This window comes from Penicillium canescens (assembly GCF_028828765.1).
Source record: "Penicillium canescens strain IBT 15451 chromosome Unknown utg000011l_segment0_segment0, whole genome shotgun sequence".
Taxonomy (NCBI): domain Eukaryota; kingdom Fungi; phylum Ascomycota; class Eurotiomycetes; order Eurotiales; family Aspergillaceae; genus Penicillium; species Penicillium canescens.
This window is the reverse complement of record NW_026703973.1, coordinates 917332-943134: the sequence shown is the minus strand read 5'-3', so window position 1 is coordinate 943134 and position 25803 is coordinate 917332. Positions and strand designations below refer to the sequence as shown.

Genomic DNA, 25803 nt, shown 5'->3' with positions numbered 1-25803 from the left:
GTAGGACAAAAACAATCCATGAAACAGTATACTCGCTTCGAGGCTTTCGTGAGGAAACTGCTCAATATTTTATGGCACTGTATACACATTTATGACCCCTGTTGTACCCGACCGTCTATACTCCGATGGCATTATGTTATTTAAATCCTATTCTCAATGATACAGAGTCTATGTGATAAGGACTATAGACAGAACAGCCCGCCAAGGCAAAAGCGAAATAGAGTAGGTGGTGCTCATGAGCCATACAGTCCAATTGGTATCCATCGGGCACTCCCGAGTCGATCCAAATGATATACTTCGCGAGATCAGCACGGAAACCGTCGGCGGGCGGAACGAAATGAGGGGAAAGCACTTTATGCAAATTACGAAAAAAACATAATATGACCGGCCTAGCTCGAAGGATCTGTATTCTGTGGAGTATATTCTCGGACGCGAAGCTCTAGAATCGCACTTTCATCATTCGAAACCCGATTTCTAGCAGATGCCGATAGCCCGGTGCTGAACCCCACAGCAGGCGCTGAAGAACTGGCCGTTAGATCAACATCGTGGCCTGCAGCAAGTGACCCCATTGGCCCGATAAAGAGGAGGGAACCCCCTGCGCTAATCTGAGCTGCATGAGTCTACTAAGGGTCTAACTAACTGAATAGCGCCCGGAAACGTGTCGATCACTTTTCGAATGGCGCGCGAGCATTTCCAGAAACCCTATCATCGTCCAATTCTTCACATTGTGTTAATTAGACCAATCGGAAGTCTCTTGTTCCTTCGCCCCGTTATTATACTCCGGTTTTGCAGATCGGCGGAGATTCCTAACTCGGAAAGACTTGAATTAACCCGGGAATAAATTGTGTATGCATGACCTCTTCACCAATGGGATGGTTTATGTTTCGATCCAGGGAATGTAACGCTGCATGAAGGAGATGCTTCGCTTCGGTATTGTATTAATTGAAGTATCGGAGAAGTCTCCAGCTCCGCCGGCAAGGTCTATATAAACAAGCTATATCCCCAGCAACATTGAAATCCAGCAGGCAAGAGATATCTAAGAGCCAGCCGATCAGTTTGAAGAATCCCTCTTTCAATCCCCACCTATATCCAATCCCAAGATGCAGTACACCAAGGTACGATGCCCCGTTTCTCAGCAATATAACCTACTAACACTATCCTAGCTCTTCGCCCTTGCGGCCGTCTTCATCTCCAGCACCCTCGCGGCGCCCCTGGACGTTGAGGCCCGTGCCTGCGCCTCAACCTGTGGTTCCCACTGCTACAGCAGCAGCGCCGTGGCCGCCGCCCGAAATGCTGGATATGACCTGTACTCCGAAGGCAGCACTGCATCCTCATACCCGCACGTATACCACGACTATGAGGGCTTTGTCTTCCCTGTGTCGGGAACATACTACGAGTTCCCAATTCTTAGCAGTGGCAGCGTTTACTCTGGTGGCTCACCTGGTGCGGACCGTGTTATCTTTAACACGAACAACCAGCTTGCTGGTGTTATTACGCATACTGGAGCTAGTGGAAACAACTTTGTTGAGTGTACTTAGATTGTAGGTGAATTTGAATTGAGTTTGACTTCTTGCTTTAAATAATATTCAGGACGTGTCAGGATTGTGATTGGAGCATGATGCTGAGTATTGTAGGAGACCGACTTATCATCTTGACATATAGGGCAAGATGTCAACATGCTGTAAAGGTATCCGTTGCTTTGGGTATCTAGAGGCAAACAACAATCGACACCCGCACATCTGCGTTGACGTGGGAGCTTGTCGTCGTCGGGGTTTGATACCCATGAGAGGGCTAGGTAATATGTGAGGACTGAACAGGGGCGATGTAATTGCACTACACAGAGTTTCCATTATGATGCATGAAGTGTTGGTTGAAGGTTTCATAAAATGCGCATTGATTTTGCGTGAGGTAGAACGGCGCGTGTCGCGTGTTGCAAAGTTTTGGTTGGAGGTTGATAAATTGTCATTCAGTAAGAAGTCAGATATCAATATTGTAAAAGAGTTGCGTATAGAGGGAATGGATTACTCACATGGGATATGAAGAAGGGGAAGTGAGTGCGCAGCCGGACTGCCCTATTTATACGAGGTCGTGTACAGGGATGTGATGTGACAGGTGCGGGGTCGCGTGATCACATTGTTACCTTGACTACCTGGATTTGTATTGCATGAAAGCAAAACAATAACATCGAAACTTTTGAACTATATTGCCGAAGATTTCCCATATCGTTGCTTGATACCCTAAATAGTATTGTCAAGACCAACCGCTTCTCACTATGTATGTGGAAAACTCGGTTTGAGCCGATAGCCACATTCATAATGGCGTAAAAGCAGATCGAAAACATCTTAGATCAATTAAAACCGGCAAATATCTAGAGTAGTTGCCCGAAAAGGGCACCTTCTAATCCACCCTTACTTCGAATTTCCAAAACCCATCGAGCCAAGCTTCTCCGCGATAAATTTAGAACCCCCTTGTGATTCGGACCTACATCCCCTGCCAAAACAGAGGCATCAGCCGGTCCATCTCTCAGACACGGAGCTTGAATAATAGTCTAATCAAGGTTTGTTGCATGACTGGTAACTGCCTCTGCAATAGTTACCATCTCCGCGTTTCCTTGGGGCGCGAACAACTTCGGCATAAGACCGTACAGTTATGTCCATGTACTGACATCTCTCTCCTTGACCCAGTACGAAGGCGTTGAAATAACAATCAACCGTTTGACACCATTGTCTTTCATGTCTTGGATGATTCTGGGGAAAGAACCGGCAATTGGCGTATCAGAGGGGCGTGCCGCAATGGCTGAGGCAGAGACATAAGCTCTAAGAAGTAACCCATGGTTCTCGTTTATGCTACCCTATGGATTCTGCTCGCGTCTACTGTTCTATTCGCTTATGGTGTCTACTGACAGTTGGTACCGCGCATGTAAGCTGACGCAGGTCACCAAAGATTCGATCCAGTACAAATATGAGCAACAGTCCATATCACGTTGACTACATCTTCCAGCCCCAAGGGATCTGACAATGGAAGTAGGAGTCAGAGTATGTCCCTCCCCAGCTATCCTGCTCGACGATGAGCCCAATCCCGCAAGCCGATCTCGACCAAATACTTTACGACTGCTCAAAGGATTCTGGTCCGGTGCTATGGTACAAACCCAGGTATTGTGAGGCATACTCGCCGAGGAGACCAAAGGTAATACCTCCACTCGTCAGGAGGCATCCATTCCTGAACCACCACCAGCAACTCTTCACATTTTTCAGCTGAACCTTCCAAATCATGAGCCCCAGAGATAGAATGGCACTACCGCAGCTACCGACAAAAAAAATGGGCCCACAGCCTGCGGCAATCCCGGCGGTCCCGAGGAGGGACACCTGGGTCAGAGCCAGACCAGTCAGGACCGCCTTTGTGTTATGTTCGTGTCGAAGAGCGATCGACTTTATCCCTGCAGCCACATCGTCCTTGATATCCATATGCGCATAAATCATGTCGTACAGAACAGACCACGCTACACAACTGGAATACAGTGTCCCTGCCGCCAAAAGGGCATCATGGTTGCCCAATATATCTACCCCTAATGCAGGGAATCCCATAATCGCACCCCATAAAATGGCTAGGCCCAAGACACATTGGGGATAGTTAGTGACTCGTTTGGCTAACGGATACGCAACCACAATCGGGAGGCTCGGAATCCCATACCAAAGGCACTGGTTAGGGAATTGAAGAAGTACACCTAGTCCGGCCAGCAATTGAGTACCGGCGAAGAGTACTGCATTTTGCGGCGAGATTGCTCCTCTAGCAATGGGACGGAACTTGGTCCGTTCAACATGAGGGTCTAGATTTCTGTCCCACAGATCATTGATGGCGCACCCCGCACCCCGCATAATTAATGCACCTGTAAAAAATAGTCCTGCCGTTCCAAGCACCTGTATCGGAGCTACACCGGTGGCCATAGGGGCAGCGAGAAGTGTGGAAAAGAGAGTCGGGAAGAACAGGTAGTAGGTGCCGGAGGGGTTATCCAGCCGAGCCAATTCGGCATATGGCATCCAAGAGCGAGGCAAAGACGCGACCAAGCCTGTTCGGGGAGGCGTGTAACGTGTAACCGGGGTATTCGTATTCGGGCGGGCCTCTGGCAGGTGTGTCGCCGTAGAATAGACATACGAACTGTGTGTTGGGACTACCTGTTGCCCGCGTAAAGGATGAGATAGGGAAGGACGGGTATGCTCCATCGCCGTAGACGACATAGAGCCAATAGAGAAGATTGCACTGCGCTGCATCCTGCTGTATGCCCTGCAGCATTGGGGTAATCGCGCATGGCAGAGATGGGCTGAGGTGAGAAGTAACATGATGGTCGATTCAAGGATGGATTGGTCAGAAACGCGCACTTGATTGTGATGGACGTTCAACGGAGGCGAGAGTAGAGTGTAAGAGTAGAGATCAAGTGAAACGTGATCTTCATATACCTCCAATATTATCTCCACTTATCTTTATTCCAAGGAAAGCTTGTGATAGTTGAGGATATGATGGTCGTTCGATTTCCATTTGGACAAGGTCTAGATGGGGTTCGGATACTAAACCGAATTTGGTAGAGAATACGAGCATCGTCAGATGTCTCTGCCATATTTTACTCGAAATGATTTTAGGCAGCCTTGTAATAACGTAGAATGAATCAATGGTTCGAATTCCAAGTGGACCAAGTCTAGTACAGTTTCGAGCTTTTCCCTTCATGTAGGAAGGAATACGAAGGTGATGATCGGCAATCGTCTCCACTACCTACCTAGGTGCTATATCTGCAGTCGTTACTCCTATCTTTAGGGCATTTTTGAGATGTTATATGTACTGTACAGCATGCGCTTCCGAGACTCAATTCGTTCTGTACCTTTCTACCATCCTACCAACGAGCATGCTTCAGGTTGTCTCACTCTCCATCCTGGTGTTAACTGCCACTTTGGCCCCGGCTTTTGCCAACTCGCCGGCTTTTTCTCACAAAACTACATATGATACGCTTGTGCGGATATTCGAGTGCCGTTGTGGACATGCTGAGTTCCTTTCGCTGCCTCATGCAAATATCACTGCCCCGGAAGAGGCTCGAAGATGCGCGAGCTACAGTAAGGCCCTTCCTGGATCTTTAATTTGGGTCGATCCCATATTTATCTAAAGGAGGCCATGGTGCTGATCATTGAGATGCGAATAGAATTGATTGACGCTCGTGGTACGGCTGAGCCACAGGGGGTCTCAACCATGTTCTACCCGATGATCAAGGACATCCTTGCCAACACAACAGGTGGTGTCAGCCAGCCTGTCGAATATCCAGCAGGTGCTGAGCAGAATACTACCAGTGGTGAGAAATTTGTACTGGATGTCATAAATCAAGGTCTTCGTGACTGCCCTGGTTAGAACTACGCCCTTTTTGGCTACTCTCAAGGCGCAACTCTGATGCTCAAAGCACTTGATCAACTTGACGTTCCTGCATTATGCTTCGTTAAGTCGGTGATTCTTGTTGGGAACCCTTACCGCATTCCCAATAAGCTGTCGAACGTGAATGGTACTGCTCAGAGAGACCATGCACATTCGGTTGGTATGTTTGCGTTGTCCGCCATTCAGAACAACAGTACAGTGCCTCAGCTCTCAACTGGAATGGATCAAAGTGGCAAAGTATTGGATTATTGTCTTGAGGTGAGTCTCTAGAGAGCTATTCCACTAAATACATTGAGGCGTTTAGACTGACCATGGCATTGATACAGGGTGATGGGGTTTGCTCTTACGACAACGCATGCTCCTGTCGCCTGCCGGCCGGTCACCTTTCTTATGGATTGGTTGATGCTGTCCAAAATACGGCCTTTAACCACGTTGTCTCCCGGATAGGTAAACGTCAGACCAACAGCTTTAGCTGCAACTGATTTTTGTATGAATCGGCTCTTAAGGTTAACTTCCCTTCTCGCGGACCATGCTACATACCTAGTGACGGAGGGTTCCCGATTAGTCTATCTCTTCCGGCCATTGTTCGCGGTTTTTGTGTATTAACAGGTTATTGAAGTCATAATTCTAAAATGAAGTAAAACATACATATTAGAGGAGCACCACCGTCCCATGGATTACTATATTCTCAATGATTTCGATCTTGTTGCAGCGCTTGGTCAGGTCACGATGGAAACGATCGGAAATTATGTTTTTCTAAATCACATCAGAGACGAAATATAAGAACACCAATCCTAGACGCTCTCTACAATTATCTGCTCGAAAAACCCGGCTTTCTACCTTATTAAAATACATATGGTAGAATCGACGTGTCGGCCATTGGTTGGTCTTGTATTTGCCTGACTAGGTTTTAGGACGATCCCTGGCATCATCGTATTCCTTTCCTATTTTAGTAAACAATTCGAGTTCCAGATTTGCAGACCCACTTGAACCTCGGAATCTCTTCAGCGCTCCGGGAACTTAGATTATTAACAAAGTTCGTATTATTTTCCTTCGAAGTCGAGAGAAAGTTCCGATCCTATAATGTGACAGTCCAATAACTCGTTACATCCAAGATTACTAGGAAGAAAGCCCCTAGGCTGCGTTAAGGACACCTCGTCAGCGACCTTTCTCTATCGCTGTACCAAGACTGCGCTGATGCTGCGGCGATCTCATCGGAAATCCCGCCATGGCTGTGCAGAATGCAAGACAAGACGAGTCAAGGTACTACCTCACGCCTTTCCACTCAACGACCGATTGCTAATCTCATTAGTGCGACGAAGAACGACCCTTATGCACAAATTGTAGGAAACGATCTACTAGTTGCAATTATGGCTCATCTGCCCCGTACATGTGGCTGAGTGAGAAATCCTCCGTAGGATCTCCTACGTCTCCCCCCAACTTGGGCCAAGAAGCCGAGTATCTATTCTCGGCATCTTGTATTATGAAAACTTCCCAAGCATTGTGCAACAATGACAATATTTGCCAGCCTTCGTCTTCGGCCCTTGATCTCAGCGACCTCGAGCTCATGCTTCAGTGGTCAAGCAAGACCCACTTGGCGCTTTCTCGAAACGAAGCCACCAAACCAGTCTGGCAATTCCTTGTTCCGGAAGAGGCATTGTCTCATCCATTTCTCATGCATGGTTTATTAGCTGTCTCTGCTATTCACCTAGCAAATGCCAAAAGCGAGACCAAAAAGGCAGAATATGTGAAGAAAGCTCTGGTCTATCAGAATCAAGCATTGCTGGTATTCCGGAAGCTCCTCGGCGACATCAGCCGAGCTAATGCCAAAGGAATATTTGCATTTTCGAGTATCCTTGCTATATTTTACTTTGGCTTCCTGCGCCTAGAAAACGCCATGAATCCATCTTCATCTGTGGATAATTTATTCCAGGTGCTCATGTTATCAGAGGGCGTGCAACATGTTCTGAAAATCTCTGGACCTTCAATCCAGGAGAGCAATTTCAGTCCTATTTTTGACTCGGCCTTGGTCGAACTGGAATGTTCAATCCCACTGCCGGATGAAGTCCGATTGGCCGTGAATCAACTTTATAGTGCGAACACCGCTTATGGCACCCAGAATCCCGGTCACGGTACTGCTGTATACCAAGAAACAATTAACATATTGGAAGATGCCCTAAGTGCAGTTTACCGAGACCACGTCCTTACCAATGCTGCATGTCGCTGGGCAATAAGGTGTCCTCGGCGATTCTTAGAAAGTTTGCAGGGACGGGAGCCGATGGCACTAGTCATCCTCTGTTTTTATTGTGTCGTCTTGCACCGTCTAAGGCACATATGGTGCTTCGAGGGATGGGCTACGGCTATTCTGAAATCGACATGGCCAGTATTGGAACCACAGTGGAGACACCTTGCTCATTGGGCAGCGACGGAAATTATAGGAGAAATACACATCTGAATATCTGAATTAATTAGACAAAGTGAAGTTCAAAATTTATTTCGTATTATTAATTGAGGCTTCCTAGACAATGACTACAATAAAAATGCTGAACTTCGCTAAGCTCGTATATCGTTAGCCTGTTCATTAGCCTTGCGTACGCTCGTCTAGATGTCAACTAACGAAATTATACAAATATTAAGCGAAATTTTCATAGTGCTATTATGAAGCTTATTGATGAATTTAACCTCATTATCATAGGCCATAAAATGGTGCTGTTATATGCAGTGTAAGTGAATATATATTTTGAGAGGGGACCCGAGAAATTGGAGTGGGAAGATACTTTTGAACGGGTATGTACTAAGACAAAAGTGATGTACATTGACGCAACACAAAGTCGGCAAAGGCGGCGAGTGATACAGGCACGGTGCGGCCATCCACATGCATCTGGATCGTCCCTTCTTTAACTTTTTTACGTCTTGGTCTCGTTACACATACTCTTTGCAACCCTTCAGCCCAGCAACACACTCCTCGACCGGGTTCAACTCCGACGAGAAGGGCGGTAAATAAACCAATTTGGCCCCCGCATCGGCACACATCTGCGCAATCCCACTCGGAGTAGCGAAACGATACATTATCTATGACCAGGACAGACTTCGGCTCCGGATAAGCGGATTGGAGTCCGACGGATTTCCTATACAGTACGATGCTCTCTCGCGTCTTTCGCAGCTCAACGGACGCATATGTGTTCCAGGACTTCATTGATCAACTTTTTCGGCATTGTGGAAGAAAACGAGGTGGGGCGACCCAGATTCGGAGAGGTTGTGAAGATAAATCGGCATTGTGCTCTTTAGCATTCTGTCGGGCGGTCTTTTTTAACCAGCTTTTGGATAGGAGGGTCTTCCTAATGATAGAGGCTGTTGCTAGCATCTGGAATTCATCCAACAGAAAGATAGTCATCTTGAAGTACAGACATGGCTTTTTTAGCAGATGGTCACAGAGCGCTTCTAGGATGAGTTGTATTATGCTTCGTCTCCGACTGATACGAGTTGGAGGAGGGAGGGGGCAGGGGTTGGACGTCTCCGAACAGTCGCATGTTCCTGCGGATATGTTTGATCGTCTGTTCACTCCATCCGTGGTTGGCTTTGTATCATAAAACTAATAAGGCGTAGCTTTGACAGGGGTAGTCTCGGTGCCATATTTAGCAGTTCTCAGGTAGTGGTGCTGAGAAGGATGGATGTCAGGATATAAAAGGGCAGTGAGGTAGCAGTGTATAGGAGTTTCATGTAAAATACAATATTATACGTAGAGCGGTCGTTCTGGAGTTTAGAAAGGGTCTGTTCTTAGAAAATGATTGTTTACGTCTAATTCCTGACAGGCAAAAAAGAAGCAAGCAATAATGGCAATTTATTGGTTGGAAAAACGGACAAGCAGAAGAGAAGCTTCGAACTTCCAAGGACTGACGTTATACTCAGGACCATTGGGAGTCACATGACCACCCAGGTCATGTGACATCAACACTAATCTATGTTTAGAGTAGTTTCGTGTATGGACGGAAAAACAAAGCGTGAGTGTCATTGGGGGTAATCTGTATTTGATCTCACTTGGCAGGCTCGGCCCCAGAAAAGCCCGAGCCGCCCTAGATGAATAAGCCCAGCCTTGGAAATATGATGCGACATGTGTAATCAGTCGGATTAATAATGCTAAGTGGGACACAACGGGACCTAAAGGAAGAGCCGAAGTGGAGACATATGAAGTATACAGCAAGTATAAAGCAAGACCAAGTTTACATAGCATGGTCAACATACCACACCAACACTTCAAAACACCTCAACAAGCCCTAACAATGGCCTCCACTCTTAAGCCCATCAAGCTCTACGGAGGGCCTCCCGCCCCACACCCCAACCCTCTGAAAGTCGCCCTCATCCTCACCCTCCTCGAACTCCCCTGGGAAACTGTCCCAGTCGAGATGTCTGAGGTCAAGGGCGCCGAATACGAAGCCGTCAACCCTAACGGACGTGTGCCCTCAGTCTACGACCCAAACACCGACCTGACCATCTGGGAGAGTGGCGCCATTATCGAATATCTAATTGACCGCTATGACGCCCAAGAGCCCCGCAAGCTGAGCTTCACGCCCCGCAGCGCTGAAGCTGAGCTTGCACGATCATTCCTCCATCTCCAGATCTCCGGCCAAGGCCCGTACTACGGCCAGGCTATCTGGTTCAAAGTCTACCACGCCGAGAAGGTCCCCACTGCTGTGGAGCGCTATGTCAATGAGGCCAAGCGTGTCACTGGCGTGCTGGACAAATGGCTTGCCAAGCAGAAGGAAGCTCACCAGGCGAGTCTCGGTGATGGGCCGTGGCTAGTTGGAAATAAGCTGTCTTACGCTGATGTGGCGTTCGTTGCTTGGCAGCGTATTCTTAACAGTCACCTTGCTGAGGATGGATTCAAGGCGGATGAGTTCCCTCATGCCAAAGAGTGGCTTGAGCGTTTGATTGCTAGAGAGCCTATTAAGGTTGTTCTCGATACGGTTTAGATGGCTAAGATGGAGCACTAGTGATGGATGATAGTTCGTGGGGGACCGTGTATTCAGCATGTGTTTTTAGTGAGAGGCTATGATATACGAACTAGTACGAACTATCTATACATTCTATTTCTTCTCAGTTTGCCTCGCCTAGTGTTGATATTTGCGCTAGAAACATCACAAACAAAGACGTCAGCGATGTGCGACGTTCGGCGATCAACTGATACTTTGGAGTGGGGTTGGCAACAGGCTGCCCTGTAGCTGCCAGCAAGTATAAGTACCGACATCCTTGCTTGATTAAAATTTCAGTCTCGTCACTATGGAGAACATACGAGTACTCCATTCTCCCTTAATCTGGACGTGCCGCAAGAATTTTACGAGCAGATGAAATTGATAGATGGAGGTTACGGAGAGGGTGCTATTATACTTGAGAGGGAGAGTTTTATTCAATGTAGTGTTAAAATGACACCTCCGGCGCACGCCTCACCTAATTAAGAAAGGCACAGTAATTTTAGTCCAGGCTAACTACGGCTTCCGTCGCCGCTTCTTGCTCAAGTTTCCTTCTCACTCCTATACCATGCCAGGTTTCCGACAATGGCCACATAGCAAAATATGTCTATACCCATACAATTCTGGGTTCATCCAGCTGAATGTGGAATGCCTACATAAGGACTCCAACAGCAAAACGTCCTGGGCTGCTCTAACAGACCCATTCAACGACAATAGAGAGAATGCTCAACACCAGAAACCGACTTATCAGCAGTCAAATTACGTGTGCTTTACATCCTAGTCCGAAAATGGCGGTGTCTTCTGGACTTTAAATCGATTACGAATGAAGTGAGTTTCCTAAGACCTGCAGAAGCTCGATCGAAGTGTTCCCTCGGATCTGACTCGAGGATCTTCAGGTATTTTAAATGTGTGGACATTGCATCCGCTGAGAGGCAATTTGGCACAAGTTCTGCGATAATCTACTGCAATCTTCCACACCTTTATCCAACTATCAGCTGCCGCAAGACCTCGACAGAACTCGACGTATCATGGGGTGTATATGATGCTATTATCACCCTTTTACAAACGCATTTTCGTTATTGCAAGGATTTCATGCTTGTGCTTTGGGCTGATCGAAACATAAGTTTATCTAGGAACGAAGCAGAGCAAGATCGCGACTCTATGATGGCTCGGCCTGAAAAAGTACTTTACCGATCGGATGAGCTCTGTCACGCTCTTGCTCAACAGGGATGTAATTTTCAATTTTTTCCATCTCCGGCAGCATTCAAATGGTGTCTGGACCGAGCAAAGGAAATCGGTGAGATCTTTGATGAGGGTGACTGGGATCACCCGGGGTGCTGAATCCCGCATCTGGCGCAGCATTGAAGAAAATACATTGAAGCATGAATTATCGAATGACATGAGAACAGACAGCAAAATGGGCTATTGGGTTCGAACAAGCTTCTTCGATTGGTTTGAAAGGAAGGATATGCAATTTGTTTGAGATGAGAAGAAGGGTATGCAAGGGTATGTGCTGAGCATCTACCCCAGGAAGACAAGGAGAGCAAACGTTCTGAAAAATTTAAAACATTGATTTCCTGTAGATGACCTTAGGAGTAATGGATATGATCATCGCGTACATACATCATTTCTAATTCCAGGTTATTCTTGAGAATTACTATGCGGACATACGTTTCACTAGGCGGACAGAACGCAATACCAATTTGAAAAGACATGTAATTGTATGAAACTATCTACTTACTCGCATAACGAAATTCCAAGCTTCTGCCGGTCCCCTCCCAGGGAAAAATAGGCTATGGTACCCCTTCCTCTCGCCTATCTTAGGCTCTCACCAGTTGTTGATCGTGTGCTAACTGAAATACTACAAAGAATTCTTATAGGGTCAAGCAATTCTAGGAATATAGGTGGTGAAATACAATTACCACTGGATATGTATAAGGGAAGTAGAGTCCGTCCCAGACAGTAGCGAATATAGTATGGTGTATTGTAGTAACAGACTGAACGCTGGTCGTCCAAGGGCCAGCGGGAACTGCTAATATACATATTGTGCCCTTTTTGCCAAGATGTTATGGCTGACTTGTCCACAGCGGGGCCAATTCCTGATGCCATTGGTCAGGGGTCCTGACACCAGGGTTGTAGGCTGCTCTCTTCATAGGTAGGGTGGAACCCGTACAGGATCAGCTAGTCGATCATGTATTTCGATGATTTGACCTATTGCAAAACGCAACTTTCGCCATCCAGATATCGGTTCTCTGGGCTGTGGTCATCGATCCACGGGACTTTGGTTTCACACGACTTTGAGGACAATCGAGATACCGTACCACATACTCATCACATTCGAAGTCTTGTGGTAGCTAGTAGCAGCCGACTTGAAGTCCGCAAAGCGAATTTCGACAATCTGCCGCCTCAAGCAACACTCAACCATTAACCTAGCACCCGTGGATATGCGCGCAAACAGCAAAGAGCGCCGTCCCAAACTCATCTGCAAACTCTAGCCACCGTTCGATTCTCTCCTGCCGGGCCGCTGAGCCAGTCTCGGAATCACGCCAGAGCTCGGAAATCTCAAGCTTGCCATCTGGCCACCGACTCAAATGGGCATGGTATGCTTGTTCCCAGGCTGCGCGATTGTGTTGCCCCCATAAACGGGAACCATCCGGGAGAAATGCGCCTCGCAATTCTTCCGCCACGAAGTTTGGTAAGCCCATTTTGAAATTGTAGACGCTGCTTAAGAGATACATGGTGAAGAGGGTCCGGCGCTTGGCGGAGGTGATGATATAGGATTCCCACTTGGGTCGATTGTTTAACTCTTCAGCTTCCGATGTGATACCAGTTTTCGCACAATAAAACCCTATCCCCTGGAGTCTGATGTGGGATTCAAGTTCAGTGTCATCCTCGAGAGCGCCTTCCTCGAAGGAAGAGGAAAAGATTGCCATCATGTAAATCAAATACGCTTGAAAAGCGCACAGGCGATCGATTTCACAGGATTGTGGTCCCTAATAAACATTAGCTTGTTCTGAATAATGTCTGAGCTAGATGTACCTGATCATAGATCTTCCTCATCTCCCGCAATATTTGTCTCTGGATTATCTTCTCATTTCCCGGCATTCGATTTAGCCAGGAGCGGACGAGGCTGAAGCAATTGGCTAATATTGGCGGAACATTGCCTGTCACCTGCTGGTGGTGAATGAATGGAGGTACCGCGGATGAATTTAGCTTGGAGACGTAGGATTTCAGGATACGAGTAATGTATTGGATGGTGTAAGGCGGGAAAGCTTTGGGTACTGAGGCTGTCGACATGTTCAGGTAAGGACGCGTCCAGCGATCAAGAATTTCGTCTGCGTTTGCCATTGGAACCAGGTCCAGATGTTCAAAATCCATGTCTGTTGACATGTCCGGTTTGGTCAAACAGATCGCTGGGATCTTAAATGTTTCACCTGCGGATCCAATCTCGGCTGAGACAGACGGAATATCCTCTGTGACTGGGATACTCGATAAAACATCAGGGTGGGAATATGCATGATGTTTTGGTCCAACAACAGCAGGATACTGGCAATTTGTTTTCCGAGTCTTGCAGCGTGAGCAAGTGGGCTTTGCGAGATCACATCTCACTTTCGACTTTTCGCACTGAGAACAGCTCTTCTTCCGAGGAGGTGCTAACCCGCTTCTTCGCGGTCGCGAAGAAGCTGAGGTACGCTTCATTCATGCAAAGTGAGATGAGATATATGTAGGATGAAAATTTGCCACGGTGGTGAAAAATTCTTTTTTATAGATGACTTCAGCCGACTAAGGTGAGTATTTCCGAGGAGTTTGAGGATAAATGAATATGATAAGACCCAACAAGATTTTTAAAAGCTAAATATACACAAAGTCTAACATCTGACGACGGAGGAGACAGGAAAATGAAAGGAAAGAAGCTAATCAATATAGTGCTGTATCCGGGCGGTCAGGTGATAGCACATGACCTCATGATTGTATGGGAGCAGAGCGAAGCTGATTTACATTTGAATTGAGATTGCACGTAGCATGAGCATTTATAAGATCATTTGGGAATTTGCATTTATTATAGTTATATGAATATAAGTTGAGTATGCTTCTAGTTGAATATGAAGTTCCCGTACGGACTAGCTCTACCAAGTCCGATATTGTTCTAGATATTCGCTCTTGCGTGAAGACTTGCAGGATATTGCCATCAGCCATAGAAAGCGAGAGAGTAAATTAATCCAACTAAATAATAGCACTTTTCGCATTGAAATAATGACATCCATGGGGCTTATACATAGAAATAGTGGGAAAAGATCGCCACCTCGGAACTCCGAACCAAACCCAATTCCTCCCCGCAACTATAAAAACCCCGACAACCAACTCCAAACCAACTCTTCTCAACACCCATTGAGTCAAAACAGCAAATCTCAACGCAAACACAAACTTGATCAAAACTGCCCATCAAACATACGAACCACTCCAACCAAACCAAAACAACAACCAAATCACATCAACCAACAAAACCACCACTATGCCCCAAGTCTACACAACAGACCACTCAAAAACAGTCCTCCAAACCCACAGCTGGCGTACAGCCCAAAACTCAGCCCCCATCTAATCCCACGCATCCAGCCAATGCACAAAATCCTAGACGTTGGCTGCGGTCCAGGCTCAATAAGCGTCTCACTAGCCAAACTCGTCCCAGGCGGCTCCGTCACGGGCGTAGAATACATTTCCGACCCGTTATCTGGAGCACGCGCCCTCGCGCAAGCAGAAGGTGTGACAAACATAACCTTCCAAGAAGGGGATATTCACGCCCTCCCATTCAAAGATGGATCCTTTGACATCGTGCACGCGCATCAGGTGCTACAGCACATTGCGGACCCTGTGCTGGCATTGCGGGAGATGAGGAGGGTTGTGAAGAGAGGTGGTATTGTTTCTTGTCGGGAGTCTGCGGAGTTGAGTTGGTACCCTGAGAATGAGGGTATTGCCAAGTGGAGAGAGGTTACGGAAAGGATGCAGCGGTCTAGTGGGGGACATCCGCATCCTGGAAGCATGATTCATGTTTGGGCTTTTGAGGCTGGATTTGGGAGGGAGAATGTTAGGAGGAGTGCCGGGGCTTGGTGTTTTGGGGATGATGCGGAGAGGGCGTATTGGGGTGGATCTATGGAGGGACGGGCTAGGGAGTCTGGGTTTGCGAAAAGGGTTGTTGAGGAGGGATTTGCGGGGGTTGAGGATTTGGATGTTATTGCGCAGGGGTGGAGGTCGTTTGTTGATAATAAGGATGCTTGGTTTGGGTTGTTGCATGGGGAGATCTTGTGTTGGAAGTGAGGGTGTTGGGTGTTGGTTGATGGGAGTTTATATATGTCTGTTCTTTTAAGATTGGGTAAAGTAAAGTTTGGATGAGACGAGGTCTTGAAGGAATGCAACAGTAAACGTAGTATCAATATAAACCCTATTGATCGCCTTCGCGAAATGCAGTTCCTAGCAATGAAGTTGTAAAGAATGAACTAAAGAATATGGGTTGCTCAAGCAATTGTCAATCTTCAAAATGAGACTTCTAGTCACTGCCATAGTCATCCTCGTAGGCCTCATCACGACGACCTTCTTCATATGCTTCCTCGCGGTCCGAGCGCTCCTCATCCTCATCTATAAACACGTTAGCACCAAACTCAAGACAGAACAACAAGCAAGTTCAATTGAACTCAAAGCAACAGAATCAAACATACCGTGCTCATGTTCAAGATAAGCACCAGCAAGACCACCAACAGCCAAACCAGCAGCACCCATAGCAAGGTACTTGCCAGCATTACTCTTCTTCTTCTCAGGCTCGACCTGCTGCTGAGGATCATAGTAACCATCACCGGGAGGACGGTTATCATAGTTGACAGGAGGCGGGCCCGGAGGCGGCGCATAATAACCACCCTGAGGCTCGGGGGAGGAACGCTGCGGGAGCCATCATTGTAGCCCGAATAGGCAGGCTGGGCATAAGGTGTCTCCCACTGCGAGCGGCCAGTGGCGTCCTCTACCCAGAAGGCGCGGCGGGTGCTTGGCTCCCATTCCTGGTGCCAGCCGGCTGGAAGTGGAGGTGGGGGGCCTGGTGGGGGGCGGGCGCCTGGTGGAGGGGCGCTGTAGGGACCACGTTCATAGGGCGGTCTGTCTGAGGGAGGTCGGGCATACGGGTCTGCGGGTGGTGCGCCGTATGGCGCGTAGGGCTGTTGGTAGGGAGGTGCGTCTGATGGTGGACGACTGTAGGGGTCGGCTGGTGGGCGGCCGTATGGGTCACCATAAGGCGGGGCGTACGACATGATGAATTGAGAGAGGGTTGACGGTGAGAGATAAGAGAGGGAGAGAATGGAAGAGAGAGGAGAGAAGGAGGGGAGTGAGGCCTTTTTATGTGGAAGCGAAAGAAAACAATTAAACAATTTATTTGTAGTAGACATCAACATTTCCGCTCAGAACCGAAAGGACCGAGACAGATGTACCCACCAGATGTCAGTTAGCGCTGTGGTTGACGGCATTTAATCCCTCTAGGCAGATGCGATATCAACTTCCTGAGCCCCAGTAGTGGCTTGTGGCCCGGTCAAATTGAGAATTTCCACGCCTTGCAGGGCTGCCCAGAATGATCCGATACAAGTATAAGCATGCCAAGTGTTAAGTGTCATCATAGGGCACATATTGGTTACATTGGAGGTTGACATGATCAACTCCTGATCGGCCAACTCCACTCTGTATTTTGGTTCCTGAACCTTGACCGATAGACATATACATCCCTAACCCCTAGAGATTTCTCAGTAGAATAGGGGAATGAGAGAATAGGGGGAGACCGATTGCACCCCACCTGCAGTGGAGAAGTCACTTAGGGGTTGCGGAAGAGAACAACTGAGAGAAAAAGATGCAGATAATCCGCGCTAGTGTATACCCAGCCACTAGGTGGCTTAGTCTATATAGCACAGCCACTAATTGTTACACACGTGGCTAGAGAGGGGAACTACATATGAAATGACGGAGTCGCAGTGTTTTCAAATACGACGGAGATAATGCATGCGGGGTTGGGAATAGGGGCGCTAGCCATTTCCCATAAACGAATGTATTGAGTAATTGTAATAACCTCATGAAACGTAAAATTGCGAGCGAGAACACCCGTGGGAAAAATCAACCATTAGCCTGCGATTGTACTGGCGGCATCGCTGTCTGGATAGAAGAAAGCAGACAAACTAAGAACTAGGTTAGTGAGAGCTCATCAAGAGGAAGACAGAGATACCTACGCAATAATGATATAGGCGGCAATCAATAGCACACCTTCAAGGTAATTGCTTCGGCCGTCCAGAACAAGGAAGTTGACCACGAAGGTGGTGACAAACAGACAGATGGTCTCAAAAAGGGTGAAGTAGAGAGACATGTCCTTATCCATACACCATCCCAGGATAACAACCAGGGGAGTGACGAAGATAGCTGGAAAAGTTAGGATTCAGTTTGAATTAGAGATGTAGGACGTACCGATTTGAATACTGCTACCAACCGACACACCAATTGACAAGTCCATCTTGTTCTTTGTTGCGACGCTGACAGCGGTAACGTGCTCTGCTGCGTTACCGACGATTGGTAGGATAATGAGACCGATAAAGGCCTCACTGACGTTGGAGCTTGTGATCATCTCGGGAATGGCGTCAACCAAGAACTCGGCACAAACAGCAACCAAGCCAGTAGACAACAGAAGCATAACGACAGCAGCAGTCCGAGACATTTCGGGTTCCTGGGGTTTGGCTGGAGCGTCTGGGGCAGGGGGCTCAGCCGATTCAGTGAGACGAGAGGCACCGCGTGCGAATTGAACCGCATTGCCGGCCGGGGGCGGACGGTTGATGTGAGCAGGAAGCGAGTTACTGCGGGAAAGACCAGGGCGAGTAGCGCCGACTCGAGGGGACATAGCCGGCGACTGAGAGCTGAAAACAGTATTTGAGAGCAGAGAGGGAATCGGGCCGAAGGGAGAACGGCGTTTCTGGGGATCCTCTCCAGCGCCTTCCACGCCGGCAAATGTAGGAGCAGACGAGAAGCCTTTCATGGTCTGCTGGGGCTCCTTGGAGGGAGCACTTTGGGTGGCCTCTTTCTGCGCTTTCCGCTCAGCCTTCCTTTCAGCCTTCCTCTCTGCCTTTAGTGCCTTGCGCTTCTTGCGGTCACGTTTCGATTTTTGGCTTGCTCCACTATCCATACGGTCAAGAGCGATACCAAAGTCACGGGAGCGAATGGCAGACTCCTGCACGTCATTATCAGCGTCATAGTGAACTTCGTCACCAAATTCAATGGCATGCTCGTTGCTAGTGATCGAATTGCCAATGGAGCTTTGGTTTTCGTTAGAAGTGGAGGCCATTGCTTTCTTCTGGAAGGACTGGCGAGAGGTTGTGCCCTTGGAGCTGGTGCTCGACTTGCGGTGTCTGCGGTACTTCATAGCTCTCTTAATACGCTTGGCGGTAGTCCATGACGTCGTAGTATCATCGGATTCATCACTAGAGCTTGACGAGGATTCTGAAGAGCTGTTCATGAACTCTGCGAGAACACCGGGATGGGATTCTTCGTCAATGATAGCCTGGGGAATGCTGGCGTAGAGATATGAATGGGACTTCAGCTGGAAGACGATGTACAGAATGTACACCAATAGCAGAACAACACTAGTGCCACGGCTGACCTTGAGGGTCTCATGGTCGGCGTCGCCATTATCTGACCACGACGCGTGGAAAGCAGTCGGCAGAAGAAGACTCATCACACTTAAACTGAGAAGACAAGCACTCATTTGGGTCACGGTGCTGTTGTAGATCTGTTCCTGGAAGCGGAGACCACCAGACAAGAATGCCATACCCATGATCAACAGCAGATTCGCCAAAATAGAACCAAGCAGAGAGGCTTGGACGATACGAATCTCATTCTTGACCAGGGCGATGATGAAGATGATCAACTCTACTGCGTTTCCGAAAGTCACGTTGATCAGAGCTCCAATTGTATCACCAAGACGGCTGGCGACACTCTCCGTGGCATGACTGAGAAGTCCTGCCAGGGGGATGATGGCCACTGCGTTCATCGCGAAGATGATGGCTGGGTTGAGACCGACGGCCTCGACGGCGATGCCGACCGGCACAAAGACCAGCAGCACATTCACCCAGCTGTGGCACAGGGCATCCTTGGTGTGGTTGTAAAACCGGCCGGATCCATTTCGCATGCGAATCAGAAGACCCGGCTTTGAGTTGGGTTCTATGTCAGACCCTGGAGTAGGGTCTTCCACAGGGATATTCACTTGTCCATTTTCAGGGGGAGGTTTTTCGGCAGGTACGTCGGCCTGTTGGGAGGACTGATCTGTCAGGCCACGAGAGGATGCGTGAGCTTTCGCCCACGAGTGAATCCGGTCTAGAGAAGCGAGCATGGTTAGTTCCAGTGGAGTCGAAATAAGATAGCTATAGATAGCTATACATCACCACTTACGCATGTATTACAGGGACAAAACACAGATGAAAGAAGGCAAGAAGCCTTTGGAAAGAAGTGAGTGAGTGAAGGAGAGAGCTGTCAAGTGGTGGATTAGGGGGACCAGACTTATTTATGAGCTTGGCATCTTGGCGCGGACATTTCCCACTTTAACTCAACAAGCGCGCCACATACGAAGTTTCATTGTGTCTTGGTCTCCATGGTGGATCCTTGATGATCTTGATAAAGAATGTGTTGACGAGTGCACGCCGACAACCAGAATTGGCATTCTCGTCACCCCCTAGCATGATGTCAACGCAGGGCACACATCTATGGAAAGGCCACTCGAGTCAGACAGCATGGCTCATGACGCGTTCTCGATTATTCTCCCTATAAGGATGCCAAGGTTGATGGACAGCAAATCTGGCTCCACCAAGGACAATGTTTGACATCCAACCCGACATTATTGGTCTACGCTGGCTACGATCGACGTACTGACTGCCATCCCTGTCGAGACCATTATTGGCTCTTGTTTTGCCTATCGGGAATTGCTCGAGACCTGTCACAATTGCGTTACTCCGGTGCATTTCAACCCGAGTCCGATTCGGGAGAATGTTTCAAATCCCCGCCGGACAGGCTGTTCAGATCTCTAGCACGCCTCCAGGACCTGAAATGAGGATTAGTGTCTTGTGCATGTGATACGCTGGTTGCCACGGTCCTTTGACTGGTGTCTGTGGTACCTCGTTTGTTTATAATGAGGGCACCTATGCATCTCACTTTTGGTGCACCCGCTCTGCATACGCAACTCTCGCTTCATTTCGCTTCACTTTACTGCGACCTCTCTCTCAACGCTGTCACAACCTTGGAAGCCCCACAACTCCGCACCAGTTTGTGGCTTGTGGCTGTGTCACAGTAGCCACAGTTGGTTCTGGACACTGACTCAGGATCACAGTTGAGACTGGTGGATTCATGTTCAACGATCTATTTCTGGAACAACCTGCTCCTGCCCAGCAAGAAGCAATCATAACGAAATCGATCTTGTTATGACGAGCCACGCCAGGCCTCTCACAATGGCTGCCTGAATGTGAAGCGTAGGACATGAATTGTGTAACGCTATCGCGAGTTCTTGCTTCTTGCATAGGAGAATATGGCTTCTGGCTTGAAGAAAGACATAATATGTCATTGTTGGTATGTTCATGTAATTTCTACCATTGAACCTCGACCTGGGATACTAGACACTATTTCCCTGATTTGGATTTAGAGAACAAAAATAATATAATATCTATCAGCTATAAAGACACGGTCGCATATCGTTTCTTATCCATTAAAACTACGGAAAATCAAAGAATCGCCCATCGTAGAGAGCGATCGAAGAGCGATCTTCCTAAGCGGAAAATATCTACTCCGCTATTTGACAGCCACAAGTCCTATATCAAATATAGCGCAACTTCCCTAAGAACCAGGCCACTATACTAGTAATAGCTTGTAGATTAATCAACTCCAATCATTAATTTAGCTACACCGGATATTATATTAGAGATATATTGCATTTATTGCATTTATACTCAACTATCATATCACGTGCCTTCTTCGGACTGATCCGGCCGGCGCTCATTTTGACTTCTTAGGAGGCAATGCCGCAAGATGATAGGTTTCTCTTATAAGAGACTAGCATATCTTGAAATCGATATAAATATCTGAGTTCGAAGCCCATTTGTTCCTCCCGCTATCGGCACTTGGCTCGGCACGGGTCCAACGGCAACCCGATCCGCATGCAGACGCATCCGATAGTCTAATTGATCTACCTTGAAATTTTACTTCCTCTTCTCGTTCCATGGAGAATTGGCTCTGTGTTTTCCCTTTGCTGCCTCCCACTGAACCTTTTGGTCGGATATATATCTGGATACCGGGCAGCAGGCCACTAGACGAGCAGAATGACAACGGCTGAAAAGATGCCCAAGTCGTCTCTGCCTCGGATCATGAGGTAAACAAACACTGCTATTCCTCTGAACGCCGCGCGCTAATCCCTTTCACAGCCGAATAAATCCCTCAACGTGGTGGTCCAAGTTGGAGCTGGACTCCCGGACCATGCTCATGATGTTGAAAGGCGCCTTGGCACCAACTATCACCATCGCCATGTACGCTTCCTACCGTATCATGCTAATACCCATGTTTATATTATTACAGTTACCAAAGTGATGCAATATCCAATATCACCATGACAATTGGCTACCTCTCCGCCTTGATATCAATTCTGTCGCAAGCGCTCATGCCTCGTGCCAAATTCATCAAAATCATGTTCTTCGACTTGATATCAGTATGTCTCTCCGCATCACTATGTTGTCTTGCTGTATTCTGTGCCGTGAAAGCAAGAGAAAATAATACTGCCCCCGATGCGAGGGACGGTTTTAGCAGTGATGCCTGCGCGGTAGCTGCGATATGGCTTATATTCATGATCTGGTATGATGAAGTATCTCTCCCGAGAATATTGATGCTGCTAACACTGTTGTTAGGGGCGCAAACGCGCTTCGTGCTCTAAAACCAATGGAGCTTCAGGATCCTATGGTCGCTTTCTCCATTTTTGCTTCTGTTACGATTACCCGTGCGGGAACATTCACTTCGCTAGCCGCAGGTTTGGATTTCGTGGCTCGATTACTGAAGGGATTTATGATTGGATTTGCTATTGCAACTGGTGTTTCATTGCTTATCCTTCCCATCACCAGCAGAGGCGATATGTTCCATGATCTCAAGGGCTACGCAGCATCAGTCGAGGCACTCCTTCAAGCTCAGATATCATTTGTTGAAGATAGCTCGGAAACACTCCTGTTCAAAGGTTCAGGTCTCCTTCGACGAGCACGGACCTACGAAAGCACACGGGATGTGAAGAACGATGATGAAGATGATCTGCAAGCCAAAGAGAAGAAGCTGCAGGGGGCAATGGCCAAACTCAATGGCCTGCACAACAAACTGCACGCCGATCTCTTCTATTCCAAGAGTGAGATTGCATGGGGCAAGTTGTCCGCGGAAGACCTCGATGCCATTTCACGTCTCTTCGGAAATCTTCTTCTTCCCTTGTCTGGAATGTCGATGTTGCCGGAGATTCTGGAGTCAATAGTCAAGAATGAGACGCGTGACGAGGAAGCCGGCGATCTCGACGATCTAGAAGAAGGGGCATTGAAACACTCTGAAATCCAAAAGGTGGTAGAAACTCTTCATGAACGAATCATCCATTCTTCGGAGCTTGTGCAGCATGGTCTCCACTATTTCTTGTTGGCATTGGAGCTTATAAGGCCTAAGCATTTGGACAAGCAAAAAAAGCCTCATGATGAAGAAGCAAGGGGTCAAACTCTATCACCGCTGCAGCCTGATTTTCCCGCGCGATTCGAGCAGGAGTTGCACAGCTATTATTCTCTTCGGAAACACTTGCCCCAGGCTCTGGCTTCACTTGAAGCATTTTCAGCCGCTGAAAAGTCCGTTGCCGACGCTTCCACAGAGTCGGAGCCGCGTTTTATCCCGGCTGATCCAGACGTCCGGCAGGAATTCTTCTTGACCCTGTACATGGGCCATCTACAAGATGACATGTTGAACGCGACGCTGCAGTTGGTGCAGTTCGCCAATAGCAAGCATACCGATGGGACTATGAAGCGCAACCGACTTATCTTCCCTAAACAAAAGTCCATTCGAGCATGGCTCTCCCTGGGCTTTGACAAGAAAGAATCTGAAACTCCGTCGGCGAGCAGACAGTCGTCGAATGTCGATCCCTCGAGTATCCAACGCAATCAACCTACAAGGTTTCCAGATCCCGAGCACCTCCCACCCGAAAATATCTGGGAGAAAGGAAGTATGATATTACGTACCATTTCCCACGTCATCAAGTCCGATCAAAGCGCATTTGGCTTCCGCGTTGCTGCTGCTTCATTTTCTGTCGGAATCCTTGCCTTCTTGCATCAGACTCAGGACTTTTTCATTCGGCAGAGATGTATCTGGGCTATGATTGTTATCGTTATTGGAATGAATCCGACAAGTGGACAGACCATGTTTGGTTTTGTTGCTCGGATTATTGCGACGACGATCTCACTTGTTCTCAGTTTGATTGTTTGGTACATCGTTGATGGCAAGACTGCTGGTGTGATAGTCTTCCTCTATCTTGCCAACGTATTCGGGGTATGCATATGCATCTTGCACACACCGAGATGACCTATACTAACTTTAGCAGTACTACTTCTACATCAAAGTACCCCAATACTTCGGAGCATGCGTCATCTCCATCGTCACCTTGAACGTGATCATCGGCTACGAGCTACAGGTATTATCCTACACCACCTACCTACCCCAAGGAAACCAAGGACTAAGTTACCAAGGTCCGAAAACTCGGCTTCCCAGAAGCAACTTCAAACGGCCAACCCTACTACCCAATTTACCTCTTCGGCCCCTACAAACTAGCAGCCGTAGCAGCAGGTTGCGCCATCTCCTTCTTCTGGGTAATATTCCCATACCCAATAACAGCGAAATCCCAACTCCGCAAACTCCTCGGCCGAAGCCTCTTCGTTCTAGCAGAATTTTACAGCTGCATGCACTCCACCATCGAACTATGGCTCAGCGACGAACTAGGGCCCATCCAAGACAAATCCTCCCCAGCACATAACCTCCAATCCTCCCGACAAAAACTGTTCAAAGAGGAAATGATGCTCCTCACTGGTCTCCGTGCTCATAGCCACTTTAGTACTTTCGAGCCGCCTATCGGCGGCAAGTTCCCAAAGGAGACGTATGATAGTATCATTGCTGAGATCCAGCGGATCTTGACAAGTATGTCGCTTATGGCGCATACGACAGAGAGTTTGGAGGATTTAGCTGTTGATTCCGAGACTTCTGGTCAGGATGATGACGATCAGTGGATGGGGCGGTTGGCTGAGATAGCGTTGAAATCGGATGATTTCAATTCTCATCGCATCACCTTGTTACTGTGTCATCTGTCTGCGGCTATTTCGAATGGTCAGCCGCTGCCGCCTTACTTGTCTACGCCGGATTCCTTTCCTCTTGCTAGGCAGATGCAGAGAATTGATGGTGAGTTGCTTAGTATTCGGCATATTGAGGATCCCGCTTTTTCGGCGTTTGTTTCGCTTGAAGTTTTGAGGTCAGTTGTTAGCTTCAGTTTGAAGGATTTGATTGGGTGAGTGTTGCCTGGTTCTTTGTGGTGTTGGTTTTGCTGACTTTGTTTTAGGAATGTGAAGAAGCTGGTTGGGGAGATTAAATTTGACTTTTATGTGAGGCAGACGGAGAGGTATGCTGAGTCTTCGAGGCTTATTTCTCATTCTGACCGGGAGGGCGAGTAGTAGATTTCTATGTACAGCCTCAAGGTGTAAATATGTTGACCAGATCAATTCTATGAGCCTATGTACTTTCCATGGTGCGAATAAGAGCGCTCTTAGGCGTGCTCAGTTTTACTAAGTGATCGAGAAGTAGCAAAGGGCGAAAAATGAAGTGCTAGACACCAAGTAAGACCGGGTAAAAAACAAGACATTGATCTCTGCCATCACAACCTGATTGCGGCCGCAACCCAATTTTTGGTAATAAGCAACAGTTTATAACAGTGGAAGAGGGGCGCGAAAAGGTTTACCAGTGGTCATGATGTCCAAATCAGATTCTGTGCGGCCGCATGTGGAGACGAATGAATTTTACATTACGCAGCTCAGTTAAACGTACAGCCGATAACACCGATCAAAATGCTAACTGTGCTGATACGAGAGCAGCTGCGAGTCGGAGATCTTACCTAGGGATTGAGCAGAGGTCTTTGTCTAATACTAGCCTTGTGCGGCCTGCTAATAAACGACCCCGGGAAGGCCTGGAACCACTCGCGAATGTATATCGAACATTAGATACATTTGAACTAACTCGAGCAGCCAGATGTATAGGAAACGATGATGACAAGTATGATAAGTGTCACGAATGTATATGTTCTAAAATGGTACTCTTACCCATAAATATACCCAACAAT

The 25803-nt window shown here is 47.8% G+C and overlaps 10 protein-coding genes across 10 annotated transcripts; 6 read left to right on the top strand and 4 right to left on the bottom strand.

Annotated features, from left to right (window-relative positions):
• The first annotated feature begins 1036 nt into the window (after window positions 1-1036).
• On the top strand, window positions 1037-1585 carry N7446_013089 (extracellular guanyl-specific ribonuclease RntA). The gene is made up of 2 exons (XM_058521831.1): window positions 1037-1115; window positions 1164-1585. Exons 1-2 carry the CDS (start codon window positions 1101-1103, stop codon window positions 1536-1538), a joined length of 390 nt encoding a protein of 129 aa, XP_058365308.1. The 5' UTR covers window positions 1037-1100; the 3' UTR covers window positions 1539-1585.
• Window positions 1586-3104: 1519 nt separating this feature from the next.
• N7446_013088 (uncharacterized protein) lies at window positions 3105-4268 on the bottom strand (the record flags this gene model as incomplete). The annotated part of the gene is made up of 1 exon (XM_058521830.1): window positions 3105-4268. The coding sequence occupies one exon, from the start codon at window positions 4266-4268 to the stop codon at window positions 3105-3107; it is 1164 nt and encodes a 387-aa protein (XP_058365307.1).
• A 626-nt stretch (window positions 4269-4894) lies between these two features.
• N7446_013087 (uncharacterized protein) lies at window positions 4895-5855 on the top strand (the record flags this gene model as incomplete). Its single annotated transcript, XM_058521829.1, has 4 exons — window positions 4895-5099; window positions 5186-5343; window positions 5389-5667; window positions 5736-5855. Coding segments are annotated over 4 exons (762 nt in total), but the record flags the coding sequence as incomplete, so codon positions are not given.
• Window positions 5856-6573: 718 nt separating this feature from the next.
• Window positions 6574-7864, top strand: N7446_013086 (Zn(II)2Cys6 transcription factor domain-containing protein; the record flags this gene model as incomplete). Its single annotated transcript, XM_058521828.1, has 2 exons — window positions 6574-6672; window positions 6722-7864. Coding segments are annotated over 2 exons (1242 nt in total), but the record flags the coding sequence as incomplete, so codon positions are not given.
• Window positions 7865-9689: 1825 nt separating this feature from the next.
• On the top strand, window positions 9690-10379 carry tpcF (glutathione S-transferase tpcF; the record flags this gene model as incomplete). Its single annotated transcript, XM_058521827.1, has 1 exon — window positions 9690-10379. One exon carries the CDS (start codon window positions 9690-9692, stop codon window positions 10377-10379), a length of 690 nt encoding a protein of 229 aa, XP_058365304.1.
• A 2346-nt stretch (window positions 10380-12725) lies between these two features.
• On the bottom strand, window positions 12726-14075 carry N7446_013084 (Zn(II)2Cys6 transcription factor domain-containing protein; the record flags this gene model as incomplete). The annotated part of the gene is made up of 2 exons (XM_058521826.1): window positions 12726-13369; window positions 13416-14075. The coding sequence occupies 2 exons, from the start codon at window positions 14073-14075 to the stop codon at window positions 12806-12808; spliced, it is 1224 nt and encodes a 407-aa protein (XP_058365303.1). The 3' UTR covers window positions 12726-12805.
• Window positions 14076-14993: 918 nt separating this feature from the next.
• On the top strand, window positions 14994-15689 carry N7446_013083 (class I SAM-dependent methyltransferase; the record flags this gene model as incomplete). The annotated part of the gene is made up of 1 exon (XM_058521825.1): window positions 14994-15689. One exon carries the CDS (start codon window positions 14994-14996, stop codon window positions 15687-15689), a length of 696 nt encoding a protein of 231 aa, XP_058365302.1.
• Window positions 15690-15813: 124 nt separating this feature from the next.
• On the bottom strand, window positions 15814-16666 carry N7446_013082 (WW domain protein; the record flags this gene model as incomplete). The annotated part of the gene is made up of 3 exons (XM_058521824.1): window positions 15814-16007; window positions 16088-16283; window positions 16304-16666. 3 exons carry the CDS (start codon window positions 16664-16666, stop codon window positions 15919-15921), a joined length of 648 nt encoding a protein of 215 aa, XP_058365301.1. The 3' UTR covers window positions 15814-15918.
• An 854-nt stretch (window positions 16667-17520) lies between these two features.
• On the bottom strand, window positions 17521-19833 carry N7446_013081 (uncharacterized protein; the record flags this gene model as incomplete). Its single annotated transcript, XM_058521823.1, has 4 exons — window positions 17521-17575; window positions 17627-17813; window positions 17859-19754; window positions 19830-19833. The coding sequence occupies 4 exons, from the start codon at window positions 19831-19833 to the stop codon at window positions 17521-17523; spliced, it is 2142 nt and encodes a 713-aa protein (XP_058365300.1).
• Window positions 19834-21742: 1909 nt separating this feature from the next.
• Window positions 21743-25141, top strand: N7446_013080 (aromatic acid exporter family protein; the record flags this gene model as incomplete). The annotated part of the gene is made up of 7 exons (XM_058521822.1): window positions 21743-21792; window positions 21845-21946; window positions 21996-22268; window positions 22322-23972; window positions 24025-24114; window positions 24170-24978; window positions 25030-25141. 7 exons carry the CDS (start codon window positions 21743-21745, stop codon window positions 25139-25141), a joined length of 3087 nt encoding a protein of 1028 aa, XP_058365299.1.
• Between the last annotated feature and the right edge of the window lie 662 nt (window positions 25142-25803).